General features: G+C 39.2%; 1 protein-coding gene across 2 annotated transcripts in view; it reads right to left on the bottom strand.

Annotated features, from left to right (window-relative positions):
* Window positions 1-1,988: 1,988 nt before the first annotated feature.
* Window positions 1,989-12,789, bottom strand: part of SHCBP1 (SHC binding and spindle associated 1) — a 33,811-nt gene continuing 23,010 nt past the window's right edge. Inside the window, exons 11-13 of one of the 2 annotated variants that reach the window (XM_021094249.2) lie at window positions 5,759-5,845; window positions 5,247-5,388; window positions 1,989-3,172 (exon numbers count right to left, since the gene is read on the bottom strand). In XM_021094249.2, coding sequence (XP_020949908.1) covers window positions 2,847-3,172; window positions 5,247-5,388; window positions 5,759-5,845 — 555 coding nt within the window. In that variant the 3' untranslated portion in view covers window positions 1,989-2,846. Of the gene's footprint in view, window positions 3,173-5,246; window positions 5,389-5,758; window positions 5,846-12,789 lie in introns of those variants that run through there. The other variant, XR_014805962.1, reaches the window with a different exon arrangement.

Below are 12,789 nucleotides of genomic sequence, written 5' to 3'. Positions count from 1 at the left end.
CAGAAAGATAGCAGAGCCAACTAAGTGCTAGGTCTCTCTCCCTTCTGAGACCACAAAAACTGGGGCTATTGAAGGTCATCTTTGTGACAACACAAAATAAACCAATCTGAGGATGAAGCCAATACCAGGAAAGGCAAAACGAAGAAAAGGGTGGATCTACCCAACCATGCCCCAAATCAGCTTCCAATCTTCAGACCTCCTAGTTCCAGGAACCAATCCTCATAAGCCTGTGTAAGTCAGGTTTTTATCACTTACAAAAGAAGGAATTCTGACAAAGAAGTATAGCACAATCATTAAAAAGAATGGGGTGGATCTGCATGCACAGGCACAGATTTCTATAATAGGTTAAGGGAAAATAGCAAACGTAATTTTCAGAGCATTATTATACCATGTGTTTTTTTGTTTTTTTTTAATTAAAGGATGTATTTTTTTCCATTAATAGTGAGAATTGGGAAAAGCAGAGAATGTTCACTTTTAACACGTTACAACTTTAAAAATTTCATGTATACATATAAAAATTCTTACTCACAGAATAAAATGTTATAAAGGTAAATGCCATGCATAACATCTGCATCAAGACCTATCAATTTCATCCCATCTTCCATGGAAGCCGGTGGAACCTTCTTTCCTAGAAAGAAATAAAAATAGAAACAGCAAATAGAATTATAAAGAAACATAAGTGGAATTACTCCTTAGGTGCTCATCGGAGTTACATATGTATCTTCTTCAGTTGTCCCTTAAAGAGCCAAATCTAGAAGGTGGACATTTCACTCTTAGAAGTTGTTGAAGTTCTAGAAAAGTAGGATATACACACTTGAGATCAAATGACCTCTGGCTGATGAATGAAAATATATTCATCTGTGGCACAACCACAGAATAAGAAACTGAAGGAGATATTCTAGAGAATCTCAAAAAAGCAATACTCAAGTCAAGGTACAGCGCTTTTGCTACCTACCATAAATTCAAGGTCACACTAAGGGTAGACCATAAGGACAGGACAGTCTTTTTTCCACATCAGTGTTTTCACTCAAATGTCAAATCTACATCCCTCCAGGGCCCTCTCTATACCCCCTGCACTAAGTTATTTGAGATGTTCAACTCTCCCCAGTGAGGCAATATGTACACTATGTAACTTAAATAAGAATACAGTAGGCCTATTCATTATTAACTTGTAATTTGAAAAGTTAATATAAGGTTAGATTTAAACTAAGATAGAAATGTAACCTGAAGAACCATCATGCTCTAACAAGGAACAAAGAAGGCATTAATTTTCCTTACCTTGTTACCTGTCATTCTCTTGACACTGTAGCAAGTTACAAGAAAATACACAGTCTAAACTAAAGATAAAAATGGAAATTCAATCAGAAAGCCAGTTTGATTTGTTTTGTTTTGTTTTGAGTAAATGGTTCTTAAATAACTACTTGGCTCAAGTTGATGCAGAATTTTTATTTAGTTATTTATTTAGTCTTTTTGCCTTTTCTAGGGCCACTCCCGTGGCATATGGAGGTACCAAGGCCAGGGGTCCCACTGGAGCTGCAGCCACCAGCCTACACCACAGACACAGCAACGCGGGATCCGAGTCGCATCTGTGACCCACACCACAGCCCACGGCAACGCTGGATCCTTAACCCAGTGAGCAAGGCCAGGGATCAAACCCGAAACCTCATGGTTCCTAGTTGGATTCGTTAACCACTGAGCCACGATGGGAACTCCAATGCAGAATTAATTAGCATTACTTTTGCAATAGGTTTAAAGAGTAAAAGAAAAATGCCTTTCAATGGTCAAACAAAAAATCTAACATATATCCTTCTACATTTAGTAGCACCTGAAAAGAATTACAATTTATTGAAATTTAAGACACAACTGCGCTGAGGAAAAATTTTAATACTCTTTCTGAAACATTAAACTATTATATGTACTTCAAAGGATGACACATGCTACGACAGGCACATGTCCATGATGCATTTGGAAAATATAACAAGATTCAATTTATTATTTCATCATTACAATTTTAATCAGTAGGAATATTAATGTCACATATACTTTTTAAAAATATAAATATTTTAAAAGCTGTGTTTTACAATATAATACCAAGCACACAGAGCTGGTGTAGGTTGTACAGGTAATCCCTTTGACTATGGAACAAATTTGATCAGAATACTGTTATGGTGAAAGAAAAGCACCTTCTTTTTAATCATTCATATTCAGCGACAGCAAGAATGCTCTATGTATGCATTAGCTCTGAATAATGCATTTCACTTGTTTCAAACCTGCCACGCTATCTATTGCTATTTTGATTATTACATAGTTCAACATAAAAAGGTATCCCACTCAGATTCTCAGTAATAAGTCTGATTAGGCAGATAACCTCCCAATCACAAAAGCTTTTAACACAAGTATTCTGCAAATACAGCATGGAGATTAGACTCGTTATAATTGGGATAAAAAGATAACTATAAGAATACTGCACATTGGACAACATATTGCATTTTTGTACACTCACCTTGCATTCCCTGCCTCTCTTCCTCCTCTATGAAGTGCTAAAGTGTATTTTACTAGAAAGTTATTAATATGCTTAACATGAGAACTATGTGTTTGAGCAAGCAAGACTTTCCAGAGAAGAAATCTCCAAATATTTTCTATTTTACGTGTTTGTATGATCCTGCTTGTAAAGAGTGTTTTATGTACAACATCTGCAGACAGAAATAAATCTACATTTCACTCATACCCAATTGAATATATCAGACACAAAATATGGACATGAAGCAAAGTACAATAGCAGCAGTGATTCTTGGGGCAGCATGTGCAAAAATCCAATATTTTGCTATCTATTTACATCATAGTGGTCAGAAAAGAAATGTGCCGAAACTGCCTTTCCCATTCCACTTGAACTGGTTCCCCACAATTGAAACAAACATCTCCTGCGACATTAAGTTGTCATCGGCTTGAGTGATCCCAAGTTCACTCAGCCTTTTTTTCTTCATCTGGCCTTTTTGTGTGGAGGCAGCAACTAGTTCATTTACAATTTCATAATTGCCTTCGCCTTGCTCAGAAAGGTCAGCTCTTGCATAAAGCTCCATTTTGCCAGTTGCACACTGAATCAATTCTTCTAGATCCACTCTTTCAGCTACATCTGCCTCTCCGCTTGTCTGAATTTTAAGTGCTTTGTTTTCTGAAGAAACAAAAAAATTTTAACAAATAGTTAAATATACAAACTAGCCAACTAAAACATATCTCCTCCCACAGTCTATCATAGCTTTCAAGGTTTTTTTTTTTTTGCCAAGGATTCCTGCTGTCACCTGACTAGAGTTTATAAACTCTCTGCCATTAAGAATCTCAACGAGCAGCTGTCTTCAGTTCATACCAAGGTTCGTGACCCTCATATAGGACCACCTATTTTTTTTTTTTTTTTTGTCCTTTTTTTTTGCCATTTCTTGGGCCGCTCCCACAGCATATGGAGTTTCCCAGGCTAGGGGTCGAATCGGAGCTGTAGCCACCGGCCTACACCAGAGCCACAGCAACGCCGGATCCTTAACCCACTGAGCAAGGCCAGGGATCGAACCCACAACCTCATGGTTCTTAGTCGGATTAGTTAACCACTGCGACACGACAGGAACTCCAGGACCACCTTTTTTTTTTTTTTTTTTTTTGGCTTTTTGCTATTTCTTTGGGCCGCTCCCACGGCATATGGAGGTTCCCAGGCTAGGGGTCGAATTGGAACTGTAGCCACCAGCCTACGCCAGAGCCACAGCAACGCGGGATCCGAGCCATCCGAGCCGCGTCTGCAACCTACACCAGAGCTCACGGCAACGCCGGATCGTTAACCCACTGAGCAAGGGCAGGGACCGAACCCGCAACCTCTTGGTTCCTAGTCGGATTCGTTAACCACTGCGCCACGACGGGAACTCCAGAACCACCTATTTTGAATTTCATTCACTCAGAAGACATCTCCTGGACATTTACTATTACACTAAGCACCGTGCTAGAAGCTAGAAGCAAAGATAAATAAAACAGTGCTATTTTCCCTAAAGGAACTCTCAATCTAGCAGCTAATTACAGCACTAAAGTAACTGCCAGAATTCTGACAGGAAGAAGTCTAGATGGCCCCATGATGCTTATTCCCTGGTGTTATGTTCATGACCATTAAATAGCAATCGCAAGGGGACTTTGCAGATGTAATTCAGGTTATTAATCAGCTATCTTAAGAAAAAGGAGGCGATTCAGGTGTACCTAACCTCATCACAAAACCCTTTAATAGTAGGGTTTTCCCTGACTGGATGAAGAAGAGGAAAGCATGAAGAGTTTCAAAGCATGAGAGATTTGCTAAGGAAGGTTCTCTGTTGCTTAGGGGGTCATGGGGCAAGAATTGAGAGCAACCCCCAGCCAACAGCCAGCAAAAAAAAAAAAAAGAGAGAGAGAGAGAGAGAGCAAGAACTCTGTCCTACAACCTCAAGGAAATTGATTCTGCCAACAACATAAATGAGCTTGGGAGGAGATTCTCCCCGCAGAACTTTCAGATAAGAGCCTACCCAGCTGATCCCTCAATTTCATCCTTGTGAGACCCTAAGAAGATAACCCAGCCAAGCCCACCTGCACTTCTGACCTAGAGAACTAAGGAGAAAAAGACCGGATAGCCAGAATGGATCCTGAAGCATGAAGGACTGTTTATCATCCTTTAAACTTTCTTCACTCATGATAATGCATAATACCTCTCTGTGACTGAGATATCATAATGATCTGGGTCATGGCTTGAAATTCATGAATTTCCCACTGAGTAGCTCAGCTTTGTTGCCAAGAAAGAGAGCTAACAAGGAAGCATTTACTTCTACAAATAAAAAATAGAGGCAAACTCTGATCCCCTCCACAAATGCAGTCGTCAACCTGGCACACTCATTTATCTGCCTCCATCCTTAACAAATGCCAGCAGGAGCCAGCATTGCCATCATAGGCTTATCCTTACTCTACAAACTCACAGAAAGCCAAGCATGATAAGAAGGGAACTGCATGACCACAGAAACCACACATCAAGGTTTTGAAAAAATAGCTGAACTAGGTGATCTAGAAAGTTTCTTTTACTCTGAGATTCCATAATGTTATAGCTTTACCAGGCCTCTCTATCTCTGTGCCCAAGCATATGCCAGCTATTCTTTTTTAAAGAGAAGATCATATCTTTGATCAGAATTTAATGGTGAAATAAAATAAATCAGATCTGGTTTTTGTTTTGAAAATTACTAAATATAGCATACCTTCAGTTCCATCTTGGGCATTTTCTTGCAGGTCAGAGAAAATTGTAGGTTTTACCAAGACAACACCATAACCTTCGTTATTATGTATGACGTTGTTCACCATGGATATTTTGGGAATGTCATAATGTTCATCTAAGAAGTCCTGTGACATTGAAAACAAACGTTTTAAGAAATTGGTACATTCAACACTGCCTACTTTAAAAAGCTTCTCACTTTTTTTCAGGCTAATCTAAAAATAAAATAGAAAGTTATGCTTATTAATATGTGGTAGCGCAGCCTGAGCTCTGAGGGACACAGCAGTCCTCTGTCACTTTTGCAGATCTAGAGACAGCAAAGAATCCTCACAAAAGACTATCAACTACCAACTACTTATATGATTAAGATTTATATACTGTTTATGCTTTTCAAAACCAAAACCCAATAGAATCCAAAATGGGAATTTAATAAAACATAATTATTTCTTAGGTAAAACCATTCTAACCTGGAAAGAGGGTGTCTCCGCAGGTGCTCACCTTAATGAGAATGCCTTCCTTGCAGTGATGGATCCCGTTGTCACACAGGGTGCACTTACTCCCAGGATATATTTCGATACCAGCACCCTACAAGTTACATTTTAAGGGAGTGACAATCAGTTTTTTTTTTTTTTTTGTCTTTTGTCTTTTTGTCTTTTGTCTTTTGTTGTTGTTGCTATTTCTTGGGCCGCTCCCGCGGCATATGGAGGTTCCCAGGCTAGGGGTTGAATCGGAGCTGTAGCCACCGGCCTACGCCAGAGCCACAGCAATGCAGGATCTGAGCCGCGTCTGCAATCTACACCACAGCTCACGGCAACGCCAGATCATTAACCCACTGAGCAAGGGCAGGGACCGAACCCGCAATCTCTTGGTTCCTAGTCGGATTCGTTAACCACTGCGCCACGACGGGAACTCCGACAATCAGTTTTAAAGAGGCAGGACTATAAAAGAAGGTTTATTACAATCTCTTCCTAGACTTTGACACAGTGCAAATGTAAAGTGGATTATAGAAAGTTTCATTAGAAATTCCTAATCAACATTCCCATTTGTTTCGCTTCCAGCAAGTTGTCTATCATTTATCATTTTCAAATACCACACACATGCACACACAAAACCATGGCTCAGAGTATCAACACTTGATTACTGTTTCACTCTCTTCCATTCTGAACAAATCAGTCTTCTGACTCTGCTCACCCCAAAGTCATTTAACAATCATGTTGAAAGATGCACTTACTAATAAAAATGACCATCCTCTGAGAAATACTCAATTGGTTGGAGAACAGTATTCAACTCTAGTAAAATATTGTTAGGTTGTAGATAGAAAAAAGACCCTGTATTTTTTAAAGTATACCAGGTTAAAGATATCCCAATCTAATTTGAAAATCACTTCTATGAGTTAAAACATTTAATGTCCCCATGGCCACACACCTGTTAAATTAGTAGCAAATTCAAATGTCCCTTAGCACCACATGGTACCAACAAAAAAGTGTAATAGTATTAGGAATACACTATATCCTGATGCCATGCTAGGCACTCTGGTAAGTAAAAATGGTTCACTCAAACCTCTAAAACTATTTATAAAATAATTTTTGGAATAAGAGTTGCTAGTAACCATTTATGACACATCTATCGCGTGTACGTTGAGTTTTTTCCCTAAGAATAGCAGTATGCCATGAGAACATATTCATTACTTCCCCCTTTAGCAATTACTAAAACATGTATGTAGTGGGATGGTCCACTACACACCAGTATAACTCTTTTTACACAGGTAAAAATATCTACAAAATGGGCCTTCAGCTAAGATCTTCAATTTGTAGTTATGTACAAAAAAAAAAAAAAAAAAAAAGACTTAACAGTTATAACACTAAAAAATACATATACAACAAAACAGTTAAATAGCAAATTATCAAGAATACTGAAAAACTTAGAAGAATAAATCAGCAGCCACCTAATGGGACAATCATGTACAAAATATACTATGAACTGAACGAATATGTGGTAACTACAAAGAACTGAAGAGGCTGCCACTTTTTTCTTTTTATTACAGCCGCACCTGCAGCATATGGAGGTTCTCAGGCTAGGGGTGAATTGGAGCTGCAGCTGCCGGCCTACACCACAACCATAACCACAACAACGCAAGATCTGAGCTGTATCAGTGAACTACGCCACAGCGTGCAGCGGGATTCTTAACCCAATGAGCGGGGCCAGGGATCAAACCTACATCCTCATGGACACTAGTCATGTTCTTAACCCACTGAGCAACAATGGGAACTCTGAGGCTGCCACTTCTAAGATGATGGAACAAGTAAAAAGCATGGACAATATATATAAAACCAACATAGAAAGATTGAAAAATGCAGTAAAGAAGGCAGACCAGCCAGACACTTCTACACCTGAGGAGTGACACCAAAACAGTGGTGCACTTCCTGGGTTTTCTTTTCATCTGATATTCTCAGGCATGAAGCTAAAGAAACTTGCAATCCATAAACACCAGACAGACAGACCAGAATGCCTCTTTAAAGCCTGTTCTCGCCAGTCAAAGGACCAGGCAGTCTGGAAGGACAGAAAACTTTGAAACAATAACAGTTCTATTCTAACCAAACACCACAAGAAAAAAAACAGAGGCTCACCCCCAACCTATGCCAGCAAATTCCAAAGGGGAGTCTAGACTTCCACCCTCTTGAGGCCATGACCAGGCACCCCAACAGCCACACTGGGGTAGGTAAAGGATTTTCATCCACACCAGCTGATAACAAGGCCCCCTCCCTGTGGAGACTACCCAGTGAGCCTGGTCTTGTACCCCCACCTGACCTTTAACAAGGGGCCTCACCTCTTCCCTATTCAGGTGGTGTCAGAGCAGGCCTTGGGGAGGATCTGGACTTTAACCACTGCCACGGTAACAAGGCCACTGCCATGTGCCAGAGTGTCATAGAGACATGTGGAAAGCGGAAATTCTCACCCCCCATCCAGCAGAAACAAGCTTTCCCACTCAACCTGGATGTCAGTGGAGGCCAAAGAGGGTACCTGGACTTCGACCTCCACCTGGCAGTAACAAAGTACTACCCTCCACTCTACACCCTGCTGCAGTGGTGTAAGAGAAGCCCACCTAAAACAGAAGATTCAGAATCTCATAATATAATACAAATGTCCAAGTTACAGTTGAAAATCACTTGTCATACCAAGCAACGAGATGTCAAACTGAATAAGACAATCAATAGAAGCCAAAAACAAGATGTCTGAGATGTAGGAATTAGCTGCCAATGACTTTAAAAGCCACTTTAAAAAGGCTTTCATGAGCAATTATAAAAATATTTAAAACAAATGAAAAATAGAAGGCTGAGCAAGAAAATAGAAAGCCTCGGTAAAGAAACAGAAGTATAAAGAACCAAAAGGAAATTTTAGAACTGAAAAATACCATAACTGAAATAAAAAACTTAGAATAGCAGAAAAGAAAGAATCAGTAAAATGGAAGAAATAACAATAGAAATTATCCAGTCTGAACAACAGGGAAAATATACTGAAAAAGAAAAGTGAACAAAACCTCATAGACTTGTGGGACAATAACAAAAGATTCAAAATTTGTGTCAACAGAGTCTTAGGAGGAGAAACGGAAGGTAAGGCTAAAAAAAAATTCAAACAAATGGCTAAAAACTCCCAAATTTGGTATGAGATGTTAAACCTACAGATTCAAGAAGGTGAGAAAAGTCCAAACAGGATAAACTCAAAGAAATCCATAAGATACATCATAATCAAAATTCTGAAAGCTTAAGAACAAAAGGGAGGGGTGTGTGGGGGGGAATAGAGAAAAAAAGAAAAACAAAAAACAAATATCTTAAAAGAAGTTACAGAAAAAACAACACCTTATTTATTATGGAAAAATTCAAATGAGGATTTCTCGTCAGAAACCATGGAGACCAGAAAAAAGTGACATAGAAGAAATTTGAAAGGGCTGAAAAAAAAGAACTGTCAACTTAGAATCCTATAGCCAATGAAAATCTTCTTCAGGAATGAAGGGAATTGAGACATTCTAAGATGAAGGAAAATGAAGAGAATTTGTCATCAGTAGACCAAGCCTAATAACAAAAAAGATACAATTAAAGGGGAGATCTTAGGACATCAAAAAGGAAGAAAATACTCAGTAAGAAAAATTATATGAGTAAATAAAATAGGTTTCCTTTTCTTGAGTTTCTAAATTATGTTTGATTTTTTTTTTTTTTTTTTTTTCCTTTTAGGGCCACACCACCTGTGGCATATGGAAGTTTCCAGGTTAGGGGTTGAATCGGAGCTGCAGCTGCCAGCTTACACCACAGCCACAGCCACGAGGGGTCCAAGCCACATCTGTGACCTACACCACAGCTCATGGCAACACTGGCTCCTTAACCACTGAACAGGGCTGGGGATAGAAACCACACCCTAATGGATACTAGTTGGGTTCGTTACCACTGAGCCACAAAGGGAACTCCCATGTTTGACTTTTTAAACTAAAAACAATACTATCTAATGTGGTTCTAGACGTATAGAGAGGAAATATTGAAGAAAATTACATTATAGACAGAGAAAGAAAAGAAATGCTGAGGGAGGTAACTATACCTCACTTAAACTGGTGAAATGACATCAGTAAACAGTGGTAAGTTATGCACATATATACTATAATACCCAGACAAGCACTTAAAAATTGCCAAATAAAGACTTACATTAATTACAAAAAATGTAAATGACCTAAGTTCCCCAATTAAAAGACAGAGATTGGTAAAGTGGATTAAAAGTTCCCCAATTAAAAGACAGAGATTGGTAAAGTGGATTAAAAAATAAGACTGTGGGGAGTTCCCATCCTGGCGCAGTGGTTAACAAATCCGACTAGGACCATGAGGTTGCGGGTTCGGTCCCTGGCCTGGCTAGTGGGTTAAGGATTCAACATTGCTGTGAGCTGTGGTGTAGGTTGCAGATGCAGCTTGGATCCTGTGTTGCTATGGATCTGGCGTCAGCCAGTGGCTACAGCTCCGATTCAACCCCTAGCCTGGGAACCTCCATATGCCATGCGAGCAGCCCTAGAAAAGGTAAAAAGACCAAAAAAAAAAAAAAAAAAAAGACTGTGAAAAAAAACCAAAAATCATTAAAAAAAAAAAAAAAGACCAAACTACACACTATCTATAAATTCACTTAATTTTTTTTTTTCCTTTTTCTCTCTTTTTTTTTTTCTTTCTTTAGGGCTGCAGGTGTGGCATATGGAAGTTCCCAGGCTAGAAGTTGGATCTCAGCTCATGGAAACCCTGGATCCTAATCCACTGAGCGAGGCCAGGGACTGAACCCACATTCTCATGGATACTAGCTGGGTTCATAACCCACTGAGCTTCATCAGGAACTCCTATAATTCACTTCAAACACAATAATACAGGATGAAAATAAAGGGATAAAGGAATTCCCATTGTGGCTCAGTGGTAATAAACCTGACTAATATCCATGAGGATGCAGGTTCAATCCCTAGCCTTGCTCAGTGGGTTAAGGATCTTGCATTGCCACGAGCTATGGTGTAGGTTGCAGACGTGGCTCAAATCCTGAGCTGCTATGGCTGTTGCTGTGGCCAGCAGCTGCAGCTCTGCAGCTCTGAGTCAACCCCTAGCCTGGGAACTTCCATATGCTACAGGTGCAGCCCTACAAAGAAAAAAAAAATTTTTTTTCACAGCAAAGGAAACCATAAATAAAAAGAAAACCCACAGAATGAGAGAAAATATTTGCAAATGAAGCAACTAATAAGGGACTAATCTTCAAAATAGACAAATAGTTCCCGCAGCTAAGTATCAAAAAAACAAACAACCCAATCAAAAAATGGGCAGAAGATCTAAATAGCCATTTCTCCAAAGAAGACATATGGCAAGAGTTCCCATTGTGGCTTGTCGGTAAGAACCTGACTAGTATCCTTGAGGATGCAAGTCTGATCCCTGGCCTCACTCAGTGGGTTAACGATCTGGCATTGCTATATGCTGTGTGTGATATAGGTCACAAACATGGCTTGGATCCTGCATTGCTGTAGCTGTGGCTGGCAGCTGCAGCTCCAATTTGACCCCTAGCCTGGAAACTTCCATATACTACATATGCGGCCCTAAAAAAAAAAAAAAAAAAAAGCAAAGAAGACATATGGATGGCCAAAAAACACATGGAAAGGTGCTCAACATCACTAATCATTAGATAAATGCAAATCAAAACTACTATGAGGTACCATCTTACACCAGCCAGAATGGCCATCATCAAAAAGTCTACAAATAATAAATGCTGGAGAGGGTGTGTAAAAAAGGGAACCCTCTTACACTGTTGGTGGGAATGTACATTGGTACAACCACTGTGGAAAACAGTATGAAGGATCCTCAAAAATCTAAAAATAGAACTACCATATGATCCAGCAATCTCATTACTGGGCATCTATCCAGGAAAAATCATAATTCAAAAAGATACATGCACCCCAGTGCTCACTATAGCACTATTTACAATAGCCAAGACATGGAAGCAACCTAAATGTCCATCAACAGAGGAATGGATAAAGAAGATGTGGGACATATATACTATGGAAAATTACTCAGCTTTGAAAATGAATGAAATAATGCCATTTACAGCAATGCGGATAGAACTAGAAACTATCATACTAAGTGAAGTTAGATTGAAAAACAAACATCATATCACCTAAGTGTGGAATCTTAAAAAAAAGATACAAATGAACTTATTTGCAGAACACAAACAGATTCACAAACTTTGGAAAACTTATGGTTACCAAAAGGTGAGAGGACTAGACCAGGGGTTTGGGACTGGCATATGCACACTGAGGTATATAGAACAATTGGCCAATGGGGACTTGCAATATAGCACAGAGAACTCTACCCAGTATTCTGTGATAATCTAGGTGGGAAAGAATCTGAAAGAGAATGGATGTGTATATTTGTATGACTGGGTCACTTTGTTGTACTGCAATATTATCACAGCCTTGTAAATTAACCACACTTCAATAAAACTAAAAAACACTCCACACTTTTTTCTTTTTTGGACATGCCATGTGGAAGTTCCTGGGCCAGGGGTTGAACCTGAGCCACAGTCGTGACCTGCACCACAGCTGTAGCAACTCTGGATCTTTAACCAGCTGCACCACAAAGGAACTTCCCAAAAAACTTCACACTTGATAGTACAATACTGAATATAGTCCCCCTAGTTTCAGAACCAAGTTAAGGATTACTCCTCTCACCACTCTTACTCAGCATGTTGCTGGAAGTTCTAGTCAGTGCCATAAATCAAAAAAAGGAAACAAAAGGCTTACAGATGGGAAAGGAAGAAATAAACGGTCTCTATTCACAGATGACATATTTATGTAGAAAATTCCATGCAATCTACAAAAACACTTCTAGGACTAGTAAGAAGGGATGGCAAGGTCATGGGATATAAACATGAATATGAAAACAATTGTATTTATATACTAGCAATAAGCACAACAAATTAAAAATATATTATCACTTACAATGAAGTATTTAGGTACAAACCTAAAAAAACAC

Source organism: Sus scrofa, chromosome 6 (assembly GCF_054392235.1).
Source record: "Sus scrofa isolate SSC_HxYL_T2T_F1_AM1 chromosome 6, Sscrofa_HxYL_maternal_Yorkshire_Landrace_v2.0, whole genome shotgun sequence".
Classification (NCBI taxonomy): Eukaryota; Metazoa; Chordata; class Mammalia; order Artiodactyla; family Suidae; genus Sus; species Sus scrofa.
Note: the sequence above shows the minus strand (reverse complement) of the source record. Positions and strands in the feature narration are given on the sequence as shown.